This window comes from Triticum aestivum, chromosome 7B (assembly GCF_018294505.1).
Source record: "Triticum aestivum cultivar Chinese Spring chromosome 7B, IWGSC CS RefSeq v2.1, whole genome shotgun sequence".
NCBI classification, from domain to species: domain Eukaryota; kingdom Viridiplantae; phylum Streptophyta; class Magnoliopsida; order Poales; family Poaceae; genus Triticum; species Triticum aestivum.
In genome coordinates, this window is record NC_057813.1 from 169,127,973 (window position 1) to 169,146,090 (window position 18,118).

Here is an 18,118-nt window from a genome sequence, read left to right on the forward strand (position 1 = left end):
ACAGCATCTGCGGATCTCATGGAGGAGGGGCGAGCGAGGAAGAAGGAAGAAGGAGCTAGGGTTTGCCGAGGAGGCTCGGGGAGCCATCTTGAGGGCGTTAGGGAGGCCCGGATGGGCGCCACGCACGGTCTGGCGACGCCTTGGCCGGCGGAGGGCTGCCACGCCCTCCCCTGTCCTATAATGAGAGGAGGGGATGAGCCGATGGGGTGAGGTGGCTGGGCCGGCCTAGTGGCAACTCGGCCAAGCGGCCCAGGGGGAGGGGGGAGGTTTCCCTTCTTTTATTTTTTTTTGTTCTTTTGTATTTTCTGTTTTCTTATTAGTTTTATTTTGATTTTAGTTTATAAATATAAGACTATCCCCTAAATTAGTATTTATAGTTAGGCTACTGTAACATTTAGTTTAGTATTTAAATAAAATACTTTGCAATAATTATTATGTCAAAATCATTTAATTTATTGTTTAAACCACAATTTTAACTATTATAAGGCATTTAAACATTTTATAAAAATGTTGGTTCACCACCATAATTAGCTATGGAATATTTGCAACATTATGAGCATTTTAATTTTGACATTTTGAAAACTTTAAATTTTGCCTTTAACTTAAATTTGAATTTGAACCGGATTGAATCAACAAGGGATTTAGCAACAGTGAAAATGATGACATGACACCATTAACATGGGATTATTGTAGCTTAATTAATGGGGTGTCATAGTCACAACCCTAACAAAACTAAACACCTAAAATGGAGCCCCCTCGCAGGCAAGGGCCGAGATCCACCATGCCTCCATGGTCCTAGGACCATAGGAGAAGAGGCGGACCAGCGGCTACGCTGGCGAGAGGCGGAGGAAACCCTAGCTAAGAGCCCACGGGTAGCACATACGGGGTACTTGCTTCTTTTTCTTTCAACCTGTCTACTTAGGCCATCTATGTACAATGGAGTCATGGAGAGGCACTTGTTTGAACGCTTAGAAAAAAAATATACTCCGTGCGTTCGCGTAGGAGTCGGTTCCTCCAATGCAGGGGCATCAGCTCAGGGCATCTCCAGCCGCGCCTCCAGGAAGGCCTCCCCAGGCGATTTTTTCGCGTCGGCGCCAAAAAAACGGCCCAGTCGCGTTCCCAGGAGCCCGATTTTCGCCGGCTTGGGCCGAAAACAGCGCCGGCGGACCCAGCCCGAACCCGGCGCGCTGGGGGGTGCCGGGGCGAGCTGTTTTGGCGCGAAAAAGACGCGGGCCAGCCGCGTCAGCGACTTGGCGCCTCATCTTCCCCCAACGGCCTCGGTTCCCGTGGGGAATTAATGGCAAGGCTGCCGCCGGTCAGCCTTGCCATTGATTCCTCATGGGCGGCGCTTCACGGGACGGCGCGCCGACGCCTCCCCTCCCTCGCACGCGTACACACGGGCGCGGCCCGGCTATAAAGCCGGCGGCCTCCACTCGCCTGTGCCCACACCAGCCCCGCCCCTCGCCGCCATCCAGCCCCTCCCTCTCCCTGCCTCTCCCGAGCGCCGCCGCCCAGCCCCTCCCTCTACCTCTCCCGAGCCCGCCCAGCCCCACCGTCGCCATGGCAGAACGCTTCCCCGGAGACGAGGCGGCGGCCAACGGCTTCGGCCGCCGTTCGCTCCGTGAACAGGAGTCCTGGCTCCTGTTCCAGGCGAACATCCCGGCGCCGCCGGACATGCGCGCCGGGCCAACGGGGTGGAGACTCAGCGCCGGGGGAGTGCCCATTCCCCCGTTGCCCGACACCGTGGCGAAGCCGAAGTACTTCGCCGAGGAGGTCGAGATCGTGTGCGCGTCCCTCACCGACGCCCAACTCTCCCTCCCCCATTACGCCGCCGACAACCACGCGGCCTGGGCGGCGTATTTCGAGCGCCGCCAGCAGGAGCGATTGGCGTCCACCAACGGAGCGCCGGTGGTCGGCGGCCGTCAGAACAGCGAGGGGCGCCACCTCTGGTGGGGTGTCCCCGACCGCACTCTCGAGGGCGTGCTCACGTACCTCGAGGGCGGCAACGACCCACCGTTGGCGTACCCCCCGACGCAGCACCGACGCGTCGGGCCATGGGCACCAAGGAGGTTCGGGTCCTCCTCCTCCTCTTCCTCCTCCCGATCCTCATCGCACTCCTCCGGCACTCCGGCCCTGCTTGGCGTCAAGGCCGAGCCCGCGGTGGAGTCGCCGCTCGGCCGGCGCACTCGCAGCGCCGACATCGTCATCAACGAGGGCGGCCGGCGCGCCTCCTCCTCGTCGGCTCCTCCGCGCTTCATCAAGCCAAAGACGGAGCCGGGGCTGGCGCCGGTGAAGACGGAGCCGGGGCTGGCGCCGGTGAAGGCGGAGTTCGACGACGACGACGCGGCCCTAGAATGGGCGCGCTAGGACTCCATTGCGATAGAGAAGGCACGCCGGGAGAAGGTGAAGGAGCGCCAGCGTGCCGCCCTGCGCCGCTTCGAGGAGCACCGACGCGGCCGCGATGAAGACGGGGTCGTCGTCCTATGCGACAGCGACGACGACGCACCGCCGCCAGTCCGCCATGGCGACGCCGGGTCCAGCAGGGGCGCCCGCGTCAAGGAGGAGAAGGCCGACGACGACGATGGCGGCGACGACTTCAGCCCCTTTCTTTTTTAGATTAGGTTAATGTAATGAAAATGCGCGAATTTCGCTGAAATTTGCCATGTTTAGCCGAAATTTAACTACTTTTTATCATAACTTCGCCAAACGGCCCTTTTTTTTAATACGCGCCTGGGGGCCGACGGCTGGTGACCAACTCGCCCCCAGGGCCAATTTTTTGCGCCGGCTCACCCCCAAGCGGCGCTTTTAGACGCCCCCTGAGGGGCCAACGGCTGAAAATGCCCTCAAGAAGCTCTATTGGATCCACATAAAGATGTTGCCGCCGAAGGATCACAAAATAAGAATAGGGGATCAGCTAAGTGCGGTTAACTCCTCAAAACCATTTTTTTTGAGACCTTAGTTGTTTTAATGGATCGTTTAGAGTCCTACATCCTGACCTGGGCACGTGGCTGTCAACCTTTTTGTCTGATTTTATTTCTCATGCTCTTGTAAATGACTTTGCGGTTATTTGAGAAATAAAGTCTTGATGTTATAAAGAAACATTCGCACGTTTTTTTTTCATGGTAAACCATTCGCACGTTTGCCATTGCTTGTGTTTCCTACTTTTTTTTTTCAGAAAAAAGTATATAAAATTGCTTGTGTTTCCAAACGTATACGTGCCGACTGTTTTTTCTGAAAACCCCGCCGAGCGTATTTAGGTCTGCGGCTGCACCGTGCAAGTATGCAGCGCGACACAGGCTGAGGTGAGCGCGGCGGCCGAATGCCAGGCACAAATGCACGACCACCTGGCCGCCCTCCTCCGCGGCGGCCGTCACCCGCGCGCAGTCCACGGCGCCGCCGCGAAGCTCGGCTGCCTCGCCTCCATCTACCTCTGCAACAACCTTCTCCTCTCCTACATCGGCGGCAGCCTCCACGCGGAAGCGCGCCGCCTGTTCGACGAAATGCCCCAGCGCAACGTCGTCTCCTGGTCAGTCCTCGTCTCCGGCGCCTCTCGCCTCGGCGACCTCCGGGAGGCTTTTTTTCTCTTCTCCGACATGCTTCGTAGTGGGGAGCGCGGAAGCTGCGACCGCCCCAACTCGTTCGTGCTCGGCGCTCTGGTCGCCGGGTGCACCCGTGCCAAAGACACTGCCGCGGGCTCGCAAGCGCATGCTTCCGCTCTCAAGTTTGGTGTGGCCGAGGACGAGAGTGTTGCGGGGGCACTGGTGGATATGTACTCCAAGTGCGGGCGCGTGGACTTGTCGTGGCGGGCGTTTGCGCTCTCGCCGCAGAGGTGCGTCGCCAGCTGGACGAGCATAATCAGCTGCCTTGTCAACCAGGGATGTTCAGAGCACCGTGATGCAGCAATTGCCTTGCTAAAGAAGATGCTGCTCTTGAAGGTTTGGCCAACAAATGCAACGTTTTCCTGCATCCTGAAGGTATTTGATGCACCTGAGTTGCTTCCTGGTGGGAAGCAAATCCATGGCTGCTTATTGAAGATGGGGACTGAGGTTGATCCTGCTTTAGGAACCGCCCTTATAGCGATGTATGGTAGATGCGGGGGAGTGAATGAGATGGCTAGGTTGTCTTGCCGGATAAGGCATGATGCCTTCTCCATGACTTCACTTCTTGTAGCTTTTGCGCGGAATGGATGCAACATGGAGGCAGTTTGGAACTTTCGTGAGATGGTCATGGAAAATATGGCAATTGATCAGTCAGCTGTAACTAGCCTACTGCAGGTTTGTTCATCATTAGGACGGCTGAGACTGGCCAAGGAGGTCCACTGCTATGCTCTGAAGACTTTCTTTAAGCTGGATACATTACTGCTCAATGCAACTATCACTGTTTATGGCAGATGCGGGGATGTCACAGGTGCAGAGATTATATTTAATCGCCTGGAAAACAAAGACATTATATCATGGACGGCATTATTAACTTGCTATGCTCAAAATGATCTTGCTCTGGAGACACTCTTGCTCTTCAGGGAAATGCTTCGGAAAGGCTTAGGATCTCCCGTCTTTTGCATCACCAGTGTGCTAAGGGCCTGTTCTAGCACCACAAATTATGCTGTTGGGTGGCAAATTCATTCGAGGGTGGTGAAGTTAGGAATTGATGATGCCAATTCAGTTGAGAATGCCCTTTTGACTATGTACGCCAAGTGCGGAAGTGTTCGTATTGCACTGAAGATTTTCAATTCAATGAGGAGTAGAGGCATTATCTCGTGGAATGCACTAATAACAAGTTTTTCACAGCATGGAAATGAGGTGGCAGCCATTCAGCTATTTGACCTGATGCAAGAAGAAGCAGTTTGTCCAGATGATTACACTTTTGTCGGGTTGTTATCATCTTGCAGCCGAATGGGCCTAGTTGCTGAGGGTTGTGAGTATTTCAAACTGATGAACACCAAGTACAATGTGAAGCCTAAGATGGAGCACTACACATGCATGGTTGATCTTTTTGCCCGCGCTGGAAGATTTTCTGATGCACTCGAGTTTATTGATGCTATGCCTTGTTATCCGGACAAACTCGTGTGGGAAGCTTTGCTAGCTTCATGTAGGACTCATGGTAATGTGGAGTTGGGAAGGCTGGCAGCAAAGAAGATTCTTGAAATAAGACCTGATGATCCTTCACCATACATTACATTATCCAGCATTCATGCTTCAATTGACATGTGGGAAGAGAAGGCTTGGAATCGTACTGTGTTTGACGTCCAGCGAGTAAGAAAAGATGTGGGAAGTAGTTGGGTTGCTGGAGAAGAATTTTCAGATAATACATGTGATGTATTGCAAGATGGAATAACGTAAGATTGGTGATGCGTTGATGTATCGTTTTCTACACATCAGGTGGAGTTACAGTTGATAGTTGTATTGAGGCATAATGGACTCAACCGTGTGAGATTGACTGACTGCTCGCCGCGGTTGTCATGTCTGGGAATTGAGCCCAATGTCATATCTCCACTCGAAAGATGACTTGGTACGAAGGACAAGATTATTATCCTTTATATGCCATACGACTTGCTTGCGATATGTTTCTTATCTTAAGGTGAGATGCTCTGTTACTAAACTGTTGTAAACTGCAAACAGAGTTCTTACCACTGTGTACAATTCTTATATATTGTCAGGTGAGTTTTGATGTTATTGGAAATTTAGAGGTGTAAACCCTTTATTGGAAGCAAATGCAATGCCAGGCATCAATACCCTTTTTGCATTCAACCTGCAATGGAAGGTCAGTATGAGCATTGCCCAGCTCTTCTTACATATGCTCTCTGATTTGTAAACTAAGTTGTAATATGCTATTTTTGAACACATATGCAGCAAAGAAGACACAATGCTAATGTCAGGTTAACTGCAACATCAACAATCTGTATACCAGGATCTCGTATGTGCTTACTATTCAGTATTCACAATTCAAAACACTGGAGCTTCACTACTGAATATATGTCAGTATGTGATGATGCGTGCGATTTTGTTGAACTTAGGGATGCAAAGTGGCGTCCCACGTCAGCCCACTTCCTTCAGTTGATAAAAAAACAACAAGAAGTCTGGCCCCTATTTGCTGTAATCAGTGCATTTTATACTGGTAGCTTAGTTTAGTGGGCCTGAGCAGGATGCCACTTTGCATCCCTAGTTGAGCTTGTAATGTAAGTAACTTATTAGTTAACTGCAAATTCTGCTAGTCATATTGATCGTTGATTGATCTCTTTTGAGGTAATTTATCCATGACTGGGCTACCATTAACTAGATATAATCATATTTCCCAGATAGCCAAATTACAAGATGGTGGAACAGTCAACAGAAGAAATGTAGAGCAACTATTTTTCGAGTACTTGGATCTCATGAAGTGATCTGACTTCAGTTTACATTATACCAGTACCAATTCTTACATGGAAAACCAGTTGGAACTTATGTGCTCTATGTATATAGTGTTATTATTTGCATATCACTTCTCTCCAAACGGTACATTTGAATGCGCTTTATTTGTCACACCAAAAAATGAATTGAATTATAGTAGTGTAGTGCATGCTTTCTAACATTAGTTGGTGTTACATCTGAACTGTTTGGGAGTTCTGCAATCCTAGAGCGTGCTGCAATGACGCCTCATGCTGTTAGTCCTCTTCGACTTCATGAAAAGGAAGTGGAACAACCTTCACAGCTCTGAACTTCCCTGCATTGTTTAGGTGTTCGTTCTCCAGCCTGACAGAGAAGTTTTTGGTAATGTTCTTTTAGTGTAAATTCAGGCTTGTATATCCATCACAATGAAAAATTCAAGACTTAGGATTCACTGGCAAAAACTTTACCTGTAGAAGTTCCAAAGGCCCCGTCGAATCACCTCAAGAGCTGCCAAAAAGAACAGAGTAACTCTAGAATCCAGGCTTCCAATGTTAGGGTGGATGACAGTTTGAAGCCAAGCAAGCCTCAAAAGAAGGTTCAAACCCTGTAAAATGTCAGGCTCTCTGTAAGTACATGCAATTTATCTTCGCTCGCAATTTTTCGATGCAAACCTTAATTATTTTAGAGAACATACCATGGATATGAAATAAATGTATTTTTGTTTAAGTATCAGATCGTTACGAAGCCAAGGGTTCTTGGAGTTGAACTGTAGAAGACCCCAGTCCTTGACAAAGTCCCAGTACAGTTGGTAGATAGTGGCGACACTTGACACGATGACGACAAGTGATAGCCATCCAGCACTGTTATCATTCTCATATGCCACTTTTGTTCCTGCAGCAAGCATTGCTGACACGTACTTCCCAAGGTTGACAATGTGGTTTATGTCCCCTTCGTCAAACCACCTCCTTGCACACTGTCAGGACAACCGTAATAATAAGAAAGAGCATTAGTACCTATAAGAAGTCTGAAGAATAGACATTGTGATGTGGCAAGTCATGTTCAATCTTGTATACCTGCATGGCTCTCCAGTAGTAGGGCAGGAAGGATACTGCATAAGCCAAATCTCTAAAATGTTTCACTCTTGTGCAGTATCCATAGTCTTGTGTCTTATAGCTGCTGGTTATGTAATAACATGCCAGGTATTCCAGGGTTCTAAGCAGCGGTACCTATTTTCCAGCAAATCATTACTTTATTAGTCATTCGAAATTAAACACCATCATTGCTTCTCTACACGCTACACTGTAGTAGTATGTACTCCCTCTGTTCACTATTATAAGATGCTCTAACTTTCTTCTGAATTGGATGTATATAGACGCATTTTAGTGTGTTTGTTCACTCATTTCAGTCCGTATGTAGTCCATATTGAAATATCCAAAACATCTTATAATAGTGAACGGAGAGAGTAGTAAATAGTAACTAAAACAAACATCCATGTTGGCAAAAGCAATTATTGATGCTGATCAGTTCATGTTGTAAATGGACCCTACTGAGCATTTTGGTTTAAGCTAGCACAGCTGAACTTGACAAACATTTAGCTTCTATTATTTGATTACCTGGCTACAAAGCTGATCAGCCATGAAGAAATCAACCATGACAACCTGCATATAAACATGAATTTAGCTTCTTTTTTTGTATGGAGTTTGATAGGACTCCGTCCACTCATTTAAAAAAAAATGCTCTTCAGCTATAGCAAAGTACCTTGTAAAAGGGTGTTAGAATGATGTTTCTGATCGCTATTAGGAAATGATAACGACTTGATCGGTAAATGATTTTGAAAGGGCAGACCAATACTAATAAGAACACCTGAATAAACAGAAGCATCAGCCTCATATGGGTATAGCAACATTGACAATAAACATTACATATGTAACGTTGAATATAGCATACCAGAAGAAGGCACCCTGGGACTGCTTGGACTGTACTTGAAGAATACCCTTTGAAAATGAGTGTCAGGTGTGCAAACATGACACCAACAACAATCGTCATGGAGGTAGTGCATATCAAGAACACATCACGATACTTGAGCTCTTTCGTAGGTGCAAATTCGAATATGAATGCGTAGTTTATGCGTGTCTTTCTCCACATGAAGATGTTGCATCCATAGAGGAAGAGATGCAGGAAGAAGAGGCTGAACATGCTGCAGATTGGGATCGTTTAATGTCAGTACTCGATCATTGAGTTTTAACACCTTTTGTTTCTTATAAGAGTATAGTAGCAATTGAACTGACATGTTGGGTGCTTACCTAAGGACAGGGTAGGATGTTGACATGTAGACCTTGTTTGACTGATGAGTGTACATCCCAGCTATGTGCGCCATGATACAGTAACCGATAAATAGTGCTACAAAGCCACCAGTGAATAGTCCTGAAAATTTGACAGTAGTGCATAAGGATTCCGAAATTATCTTTATCATAGAATTGGAAGGAATGCAAAGCTTATAAACAACTATTACCTATGAAAAATGTGGTAGCATGTGATTCTTCTTTCTGATTTGGCTTCAGGTACTTCATTGCTTTCCTTTTGTCACCGCTTGCGAAATGTCTCACAAACAGCTCCTCGACATCGTCCGTTAGCCTGATTGCCTATTAAGAGGAAGTTTTCAGTCAGAACTCGGAACCTTTGGAGTTTTGGTAGACTGAAATGCTTCAGATCTTCTCAAGTGTGCTGTATGATTGGAAAATACCTTGTCGGAGCTATTAAAGTAGGAGCTCTCCACTACTTTCAGGTAAATTGTCTGCACTTCCTTTGCTGTAACCTGCAAAGCGAAAAAATATTTGGTTTGTTCAGCATTGCTTATATGTGATAATTTTCAGGCAATGGGATAAGGAAAGAGGCATTGGCAGGAACCTTGTCAAATTTCTTCAAAATCTTAACAAAAGCCAGCATGTTCAAGCTCCTGCAACAAGAGTGCTTTCCCTGTCAGTACCCACTCGGCACACAAAGCAGGACAACATACCATGCCATCAGCTATACCTACCGATACGTCTTGAGGTACCCCAAGCCCTTGTACAGCTCAACCAGGGCTCCTCTGATCATCTTCTCTGCCTGGTGCACCTTTTTCTTGTTGATGCTCAACTTCTCACCACCATCGCCACCATTTCCCCCAGTCTTCCTTGACTGGCTTAGCATGTCATCGAACAAAAGTTCACGGATGGCGAACACGGTCCTTGATGGTGTGGTGACCGGAATGTTGATCCTCACGCTCCTGCCCTGGCAAGTGACCGCCCTCCCTGAGAATGTCCTCAGCTTGTTGGCAGCTTCTTCTCTCGGCTTCTCAATCCTTCCCGAGTCACCCAGACCTTCGGAGATGGGAAGATGGTCCTCCCCTTCATCAGTGTTCTTTGCCGTAGCATCGTCGGCGAGCTTTTCTTGACTTTCGTGTTCTTGCTCTGTAATGCCCCTGAGGGATTGATCTCCTGCAATTTTGGTGGCAAGCCACAAATCAATTTCTATGCGACTTCGAAGCTCGAAGAACTCACTCATGGGGTGTATATGTGATGGGGAATGGGTGTTATCCACTCATCCTTTTGTGGAATGAGTTGGTATGACACCATTCAATTCCTTGTATGCTCATAGAAGACTAACAATGAATAACTAGCTCATGGCTTGAAGAAGGATCTCACCTATACTAAGGGTATCTCACCGATGAACCTAAATATGCCTTTCAATTGCACGCCAAGCTCAACAACTACTGGACTAATCTGGATACGCCAACCAGGATTGCCTCTTCTATTTTTCCCTTCCCAGCCAGTCTTATTTATGCATAGTTCAAGACCAGCTAGACAGCAGCAGCTGGCCTAGCTAATCAGCTTTTACCCTCAACTGGCTTAATTAACAAGCATATCTAGCACATATAGTGGCATGCATTTATGTATGTATGTACACTCACCATGCAGGATAGAGCAAGACACGGACGGGTCCTCCGGGTCGGCGCTCCCCGCCGCCGACGAGCCCCCGCGACGCCGTGCCTCGGTGACGGCGGCCTTGAGCTCGACCAGGATCTGCTGCTGCCGCCTGAGGCACTCGCCACGCTCCAGGAACTCCCCTTCCTTCCTCTCGTAGAACCGGTTCACCTTGTTCAGCTGCTCGTCCAGCCTCTGGAAGAAGGCCCTCGCCTCCTCCGCCTCCGCCCCGGCGAACCCTGCCGTGTCCAGAACCTCCGTCTCGTACACCTCTCCGGCCACCGCGCCGTGGTTGCCGCCGCTCGCCAGCTTTCTGTGCACCTGCATTGCGCGCGTACCAACGGAACATACGAACCTCATCTCAGTCGACCATCTCACTTGGAAAATAGTTTGCACGAGGCTGTACATGTGCGCTGCATACCTGTATGGCGCCGTGCTCCTTGTGGTGGCCATGGGGGTTGAGGAACGGGAGCCTCATCACCCAGTGACTGGCAGCCACGGGCGCCTGGAACTGTGACTGCAGTGGCGCCGCCTCGGCGCCGGCAGCGGCCTGCAGCTTCTTGATGTCCTTCTTGAGCAGCCAGTAGTCGACGAAGGCCTCCTTCCACTCCGGCACGAGCTGGCCCTCGAACTGCTTGGAGAACTTCACCATTGGCGGCCTCAGGGCGCAGCAGTGCAGCTCGCCGCAGCTGTGGTGGTGGCACCGGTGTGCGGGTGTCTCAAAGGAAGCCATGGGGTATGGCGTACTTATACGAGCTGCATGCGAGTGTGCGCCGGTAGCGTCCATTGGAGGAGAATTTGGAACTAGAATCTATGAGAGGGAGGGCTGAAGGAGACTGGGGAATTAGCTGTTGCTCATGTGGGGGTTTATGCTAGCTAGCTCCTGTCAATTGGTGATCACCAGTTGGGCGTAGTGTGTGTTGGTGCCTTGGGTTGGGTTGGTTGGATGGATTCTCCGTCTCTGTTAGCTCCCCAGTTGAGAGAGGGGAGGGATGGTGGGAGGGACGTGTTTTATAGGACGGATGGATTGGTGGATCACTCACTCCATTGGACCAGCCACGACGATGGTGGAGGCTGTTAGTGTCGTGCATGGCTCTAGTGCAAAAGAAATGTGTCCCGCAGAGGATGAAGAAACGGGCCCACGGGAAAAGGAGCTGGGCACATGCCACTCGGTTCACTGGCCATTTCAGTGCCTCTTTTGATTCACGGAATTCTGAAAACGTAGGAATATGGATTTTATAGGATTGCAGTGTCGTGCTCATTTTTGAATCCTAATACATTATTTTGGTTTGTTTGATTGCATCACAGGAAAAAAAAATCATTCCTTTCTCGAAAAAAGTGTTCTTTTCAAGAGATTTGAGTGGATGCTATTTTTTTTTATGGAATGTGGTATAGTATAAAGGAATGCTTCTGCAAAATTCCTATATGATTCAATCCTATGAATCAAACAACCATTGTAGGAAAATTTTCTAAGGATTATAACCATCCAAAATTTCTACAAATATCCATTGAATCAAATTGCATGTGGTTGCGAAAATAACCACCGACAAATAAGAGATCGCTATGCTACTACTAAGCCGAAAATTGTACCGTCTCATGTGATTCATGCATGTACTTTAGTGGCGATTAGGACTGTATTTTATGCTTAGACTGTTCAATCTGTTTAGTTTAAAAGCTACTCCCTCCATCTCATAATGTAAGACGTTTTTGCAAGCTAAAATAGGAGTAGTTGTAAATATGAGCTACGTAATTTTTTTTCTAGATTCGAAGGATTTTTACAGGAAATAGTTCAACTACAGTGCACAAATTTCTTACCTTCAAACGTGCAGGGGTCCCTTATTTTCAGCTCATGGGATGACTTACGGACCCAGAATGCCATAAGCTGAAAAGAGGCATAGCTTATGCACAACTGCGGAATTAAGCCCCTCTATTGACTTTGCCGTCAATGTTGGTAAAAATTTACCCACTAGCTGTCATCTCCCATATCCTGAGAACCAAGGCCCTTGCACAAATCTGTTGCCTCTTCTACTTTTAGGCCGTCGAGGTAGACCTTATAGGTTGGCTATTATTCACTGCATAGTAATTCCAGCTAGTGACAACCGGGACTATTACAAAATTGCTATTGTACTCAGGACTCTTCTACTTTTACCATGACTCATTAGATATTCTTGTATGTTCCTGGACTCTTGCTGGAAGCTGGATCCTACCCTTCTTAATTACTCCTATAGCCGAATTTGCATGGACTCCATCGCGTTGGAATCTCTGCAGAATATGGATCATCAAAATCGTTGTGGAGGCTATCGCTAAAAATTATGTAAGCTCTCCATAGCTCATGCTCAAACTCAGAATCGCTATAAAAAGTGTCACCATCTTTTCCTACGTTTGGGACCCGTTTGTGTTAGCAGCGTAGGCCCAGCTCCGAGTCCATCGGCATATGTTTGGACGTTTCCGGTGCGCATCGGACACTCCACTACAAGCGGAGAGCCCACTACATCCCAAAAGACCGGCCTGAAGGGAGTGTGCCATTCTCCCTTATAAGGAGCTCCTAGCCTCCTCCCATATCCGTGGTGGGACTAAAGTCACTAGCACTGTCCAAGGTCAGGTTCCTGGCACCCCACCCCCCTAGGGAAGCCCCCCTTAGGGTGGTGTGGGGCCCAGCTCTGATACCACTTGTTAGCAGCCTAGGCCCAGCTCCCGGTCCATCGGCATATGTTCGGACGTTTCCGGTGCGCATCGGACACCTGGGACGGAGCTTGCATGTAGGCATTGGGGTCAATTGACCCCAATGAAATTACTAAATCCTTCATTTACTTAGTATTAATCATTTTTGATTTATAGAAGATGACCCCATTGCCATGGATATGACCCCATCAAGCTTTTTTTCTAGCTTCGTCCCTGTCGGACACTCCACTACAAGCGGAGAGCCCACAACATCTCAAAAGACCGGCTTGAAGGGAGTGTGGCACTCTCCCTTATAAGGAGCTCCTAGCCTCCTCCCATATCCGTGGTGGGACTAAAGTCACTAGCACTGCCCAAGGTCAGGTTCCTGACGGTTTGTCATTGGATAACTCTTTCATTGCAGTAGCTTCTATGTAGTACATTCGAACTTGTTTTCAAGAAGTTAAACTGACCGAGATACATGATTGGGAAAGCAGTAAGTTTGCAGTTGAGAAGGTTGGTGATTGCAGCCCTTCGTCGCCGTCTAAGCCCATAGCCACCACCCTGCTTTTGGCAAAGTTGATTTTAAAACTTGGCATGACTTTGAAACAGAAGAGGATAATCTTGATTGTGGTGATGCTCTGTTTGTCTGGCTCAAACAGAAGCAAATTGTGGTCGGTGCATTGAAGGTGAGAAATCCCCCCGGTATTAAGGTACTATATTTGTTGTAAACAGTAATAGATTTCGGAGTACTACATATATAACATAAATTTTCTTTCCTTCGTTGTTATTCTGCGTGTGCAGCAAATTTAGGTGTCAAATTTATGCCACGTTTTATACATGTCGTGCCAATCTTATCTGTATTTGTTGAACATTTATAACTATTAGAAGTGCTATTATGATTTTAATGGACTAGTACACACCTCATGTGACTATTGCTTATAACATGCCATATTACAATTAGGTATCTGGCTTCTACATTTCCTGATAAGTTAGAACTTCATCAAACACCCTACAGTGCCCTGTTTGGAAAGAAGTTAGAAGACGCCTATTTCAATATAATAATTTGGAACATTGTTCAAGTCCGCACCAAATTATTTGATAAATGATTTTTTTTCCACATCATATGTGAGCACAAAATGTTTGTAAAGTGACATTCATTGCAAAGTTTATCGAAAATAAAATCCAATTAATCAGTAACCCAGCTAAACAATTGATACTTAATATCCTTAATTTAATCTGTGATATTCTTCCGTATTTGTCGACTGTTAAGTCTGCCATTTTTTCTCCATAATGGAAGATTCTACGAATCTTATCACATCAGTCAAATGCATACTTTTTTTCTTGATATGTGCAGGTTATTCCTGGGCATGGGCCATGCTAATCTTGTTTGTCTCATTCCAGTTTTATCAGATTTCCGAGAAGGGACTCAAATGCACAGCTCAGCTGCCAGGATGTCCTCTCCTAAGATGCACCCTAAGCGGATTATAAAATTAAACACACACAGCTTTGCTTTTAGTTGAAAATGAAGGGTCGGAATCCTTTTAAACAAATTATTGACAATGGAATTTTAAAGTGTATTCCAGAAAGAAGATGATAACTCTGCTTTGCAACTTTAAAATGATATCCTGCTATTTCGACAAAGCCGTTTAGTAGGGTGGTCGTCAGAGGGTGGACAGCAAAAGCTAAATCCTTGGTGTTAATTAAGCAACAACTGCTTCTAATTTCCCCAACAGAAGATTGTGTCTATCTCTCCTAGAATTTCTCTGATATACCTTTAATATCTTTATATATCTTGTCCATGATCAGCTGCCTTTTCTTACCTAGATTCTGGAGCAAATGACAAATTTGGTAAACAGCCAAATATTAGGCAGACCATAATTTTTTCCGATCAGGATATATTTCACCGCAAATGAACATGTGAAGAACAAATGAGTATATAAGATCCGCGTGGTTCATGTTTTACAGATTCAGCTTGTTTACTTGGATTGCAGTTAGGAGCAATAATGCTAAGAGTAACTGGTTGGCAATGTAACTTTTGGTAGGTAAAAGGTATAGATAAAGGATGTTTCGAGAAAGCACTTAATAAAGGATGTTGAAAAAAGCTTTACTACTCATCTTAACTGAGAGCAATTTTGAGTGCCCTATAGGCCTTAGGACTAGGATGGCTTAATCCTGTCAGCATCAATATATGTCAGTAAAAGGAAAACAGTGCAAATCTTAGGTCCATAGACCACACAGAGAGAGGGAGGGCTCTTTCAACTTTTCGGCAGGGTGACTTTTCACCTGGGGGAATATGTGATTGGATATTCTCATGCACCAGGAAGGGCTGCCCTCACAACCAATAGAGGGTTTCCTCAATGGTTAGCAAGGTGGTCATCATGAAAGCCATCCTGCATCGACAAATATATCCGAATTGCAATCTCTAAAGAGGTCTAGCTTGGTGTGAGTTTGCTACTTACCAAGTTTTTCTGCTCGATTTATTTCAAGGAAAAATAACACTGACTTGAAAGTGGTTGTTCGGTGTAATAAGAGAATTGCATTTCTAGCGGTGCTGTTCCACCTTAGAACATCAGGATAATATTCTCGGAAAAAGTTTCTAAGATAGTGGAATATGTTCCACCTTAGAAAACAAACTCTCAATTATGGCCCAGCCAGCCCAAATTATTATTCTATCATCTGTGGAGCGTAACCAGTGTGTATACATGTAGATAACATGCATAGGTTTAGAAGGTTTTTGCTGCTGTGAATACATGTGGATAACCTGCGGTGGGTCAGAAATACTTTCTCATTTGTTTTCGAAAAGAGAAATACTTTCTCATAAAGAACATCATTTATAATAACAATATTTTTACTAACATAGTGCGTCTGTGCTCACCAAGATGTGATCTCTTCTTTATTTCACCCTAGTATCCATGTTTCAAATACTATATCTTGAATAACTTATTTTCATTGTATTAAAACATGAAAACACGCAAGGGAAAAGCCTCATTGTTTCCGTTCTTTTATGCTACTCTATATTCAACAAAAATATAACTATACAATAAATCACGTATATTTTCAGTTTCAGTTATCATATTAGTGATCTAAATATCCATGTTTCTTTCAACTAAATCTCATCAAAATATATTGTAACGAATTCCGATAGCATCGCGTAGGGTATCATCTAGCATTGTGGGTAATAAGATTGTATGTTTGAGGCAGCGGTTAGGCAAAGAGCTTTAGCGATCACTTCAAAAGGAGTCGGACACCCGCTTTCGACGCCAGGTGGGAGAGGGGGTAAACCACTATTTGTACCACCCTATCAGCGCTCGGCACCTTGGATGTGGTTTATCATGAAAAGTGACTTCTTTTCTAGCAGAATGATGACTAAGCCTTTTTCTCCACACCTCGGTAAATTTAATGATAGAAAATTTTGGGGATTTCAGATAGCGATTTCAGCCATGTTGTGTTAGTGAGCGAAAGTCACAATCACATGCACCGTATGTCACCTGGTTGTGAGCTTGTGATGGAAGGTATATAACGACAACAACAGAGCATTATTACCCTGGAGCTGTTTTATCAAAGGATTCATAACAACCAAAAGGCTTGGGGAAAGAAATTCTAGATAATATAAAATGGGATGACACTGCATCCCCTGAGGCAGATTTGAGTGACATGATCCAATCAGTCTCTTGAGCCATCTAGTACAATGCAATCCTGATTTGTGCTATTGCTGGTCCGAGTCTTATGGCATTTTCTTTTCTTCTCCTCCCCCACTATCAGTGCAAAAGAACACATCATGGATATGGTTGCTATCTCCTCTTTATACCCTGAAGATACTCTTGTCTACGGGAGGTGCAAGTCTACTTTCTGTGCAGCAATTTCTTGTCCCTCTGATGAAGATCGGAGGGCTAGAAAGTATATGTCTCAACTACTACCTTTTTTAGTTCCAACATGGCATCATGGATTCATGGTGATGATGGTGAAATCTTTAACTTACATGAGAGCCGTCTGATTTCCAGGCTTCTCACAGGTTTCAATCTATCTCTCTTGTTTAGTTTATTGAATATGATAGCCTTTGACATCCTTGTAGTGCTTCAAGTGAGCGAAACTGCCATGAAACACTGACCTTCCGACAAGTAGCCGCTAGACCTACCGTGTTCTTGAGACATTTTGGAGGCAATCTATGACATCACTGACTTGTTGATTTGAAGCCTCTTTTACTTTCCACAAAGCATTCGATTGGCAAGGTCCAGCTCAAGAGATGGTAAACGACGCGGCGTATCGTCGCCTTTCTCAACTTTAGATCAGATATATTTTCTGTTAACTGGGAGATCGATCTTCATGCATGCATGCATAACTCGCATATGGTTTGAGTGGGCTGACAGAATTTGGCATCTGATGCCAAGGAAATGAAATGAGGATGTACTAGTAGTAAAGAAGTATCCTCAAGAGAAAAAAAGCTACCTTACTGATTAAAGACCTGTTTTGAAGGACACCCTGTGAAAATACTAATCATAGGACTAATGACCCTTTACCTAATTATTTTGGGAGGGTGCAAAGGCTAAGCTCCGAAGCAAAATAAACAAAATTCACATGGAAAAAAGTAGGCAGCATATCAGTCCATGCTTTGGCTAGTGTTGTCCCAATAGGCAGCATATCTGAATCTGTTCTTCAGGAAATGCCACTTTACCTAATGCAAATCGACATGCCTACTTGTGGGTATCAAACTCAGTCCGCAACATGTTCCTCGGCTTCCTTCGCCGATCGACACAGCAAACCCTGTAGCTAATTTAATTATGACCCAGCACCACATATATACATGGACAGTATGAATTCGTCATCCGGCCTTCAGCAGTATAGGATTCCCAAATCGTTTCAGATTCCTAACACTGGCTGGCACTGACAAGAAGCAGCAATAGTACCACTTGAAGCAGCCAAGAAAGTAACTTTCATATTCCTCTCCTTATCTCATCCTAATCCCCATCCCATAGGCTTGCATGAGTACTCATAGACATAGACATGGAGTTAATTAATACTGGAAGGCACATTCTTAGGTGGGCACCAATTTCATGCAAGATTTTGTGCCTCTCTCTCAGCAAGATATCAATCATGGCTACACTTTGCAGGATTATACCACCTCACCTCACC

The 18,118-nt window shown here is 45.9% G+C and overlaps 2 protein-coding genes, 2 long non-coding RNA genes and 1 other non-coding gene across 6 annotated transcripts; 3 read left to right on the forward strand and 2 right to left on the reverse strand.

The window, feature by feature from the left end:
* Window positions 1-3,239: 3,239 nt before the first annotated feature.
* Window positions 3,240-5,989, forward strand: LOC123157080 (pentatricopeptide repeat-containing protein At1g74600, chloroplastic). 2 transcript variants are annotated; one of them, XM_044575324.1, is made up of 3 exons: window positions 3,240-5,577; window positions 5,657-5,760; window positions 5,850-5,989. In XM_044575324.1, exon 1 carries the CDS (start codon window positions 3,333-3,335, stop codon window positions 5,337-5,339), a length of 2,007 nt encoding a protein of 668 aa, XP_044431259.1. In that variant the 5' UTR covers window positions 3,240-3,332; the 3' UTR covers window positions 5,340-5,577; window positions 5,657-5,760; window positions 5,850-5,989. The 2 variants fall into 2 exon arrangements, with proteins under 2 accessions (XP_044431259.1, XP_044431260.1); XM_044575325.1 differs by having other exon boundaries at window positions 3,240-5,508.
* Window positions 5,990-6,315: 326 nt separating this feature from the next.
* LOC123157079 (phosphate transporter PHO1-3) lies at window positions 6,316-11,285 on the reverse strand. Its single transcript, XM_044575323.1, has 14 exons — window positions 10,749-11,285; window positions 10,315-10,648; window positions 9,403-9,841; window positions 9,273-9,321; window positions 9,109-9,180; window positions 8,878-9,007; window positions 8,669-8,789; window positions 8,313-8,562; window positions 8,124-8,228; window positions 7,979-8,023; window positions 7,439-7,591; window positions 7,060-7,338; window positions 6,833-6,969; window positions 6,316-6,728 (listed from the first exon to the last, which is right to left on the reverse strand). The coding sequence occupies exons 1-14, from the start codon at window positions 11,112-11,114 to the stop codon at window positions 6,641-6,643; spliced, it is 2,568 nt and encodes an 855-aa protein (XP_044431258.1). The 5' UTR covers window positions 11,115-11,285; the 3' UTR covers window positions 6,316-6,640.
* LOC123157081 (uncharacterized) lies at window positions 6,855-9,408 on the forward strand. The gene is made up of 3 exons (XR_006478665.1): window positions 6,855-6,990; window positions 8,927-9,150; window positions 9,239-9,408. It is a non-coding gene; the product is annotated as an uncharacterized lncRNA (long non-coding RNA).
* Window positions 11,286-11,359: 74 nt separating the features above from the next.
* Window positions 11,360-14,577, forward strand: LOC123157082 (uncharacterized). The gene is made up of 3 exons (XR_006478666.1): window positions 11,360-13,364; window positions 13,483-13,674; window positions 14,390-14,577. It is a non-coding gene; the product is annotated as an uncharacterized lncRNA (long non-coding RNA).
* LOC123163314 (U6 spliceosomal RNA) lies at window positions 14,312-14,414 on the reverse strand. Its single transcript, XR_006481837.1, has one exon. It is a non-coding gene; the product is annotated as a U6 spliceosomal RNA (small nuclear RNA).
* Window positions 14,578-18,118: the final 3,541 nt, after the last annotated feature.

What these genes read in the sequence shown, in the direction of transcription:
- LOC123157080 (XM_044575324.1), top strand. Translation starts at nt 3,333, where the DNA reads ATGCACGACCACCTGGCCGCCCTCCTCCGCGGCGGCCGTCACCCGCGC.
- LOC123157079 (XM_044575323.1), bottom strand. Translation starts at nt 11,114, where the DNA reads ATGGACGCTACCGGCGCACACTCGCATGCAGCTCGTATAAGTACGCCA. An exon ending in AGGAGCACGGCGCCATACAG is followed by an intron (nt 10,649 to 10,748) that starts GTATGCAGCGCA and finishes CGCGCAATGCAG; the next exon opens with GTGCACAGAAAGCTGGCGAG. An exon ending in GTCTTGCTCTATCCTGCATG is followed by an intron (nt 9,842 to 10,314) that starts GTGAGTGTACAT and finishes CCAAAATTGCAG; the next exon opens with GAGATCAATCCCTCAGGGGC.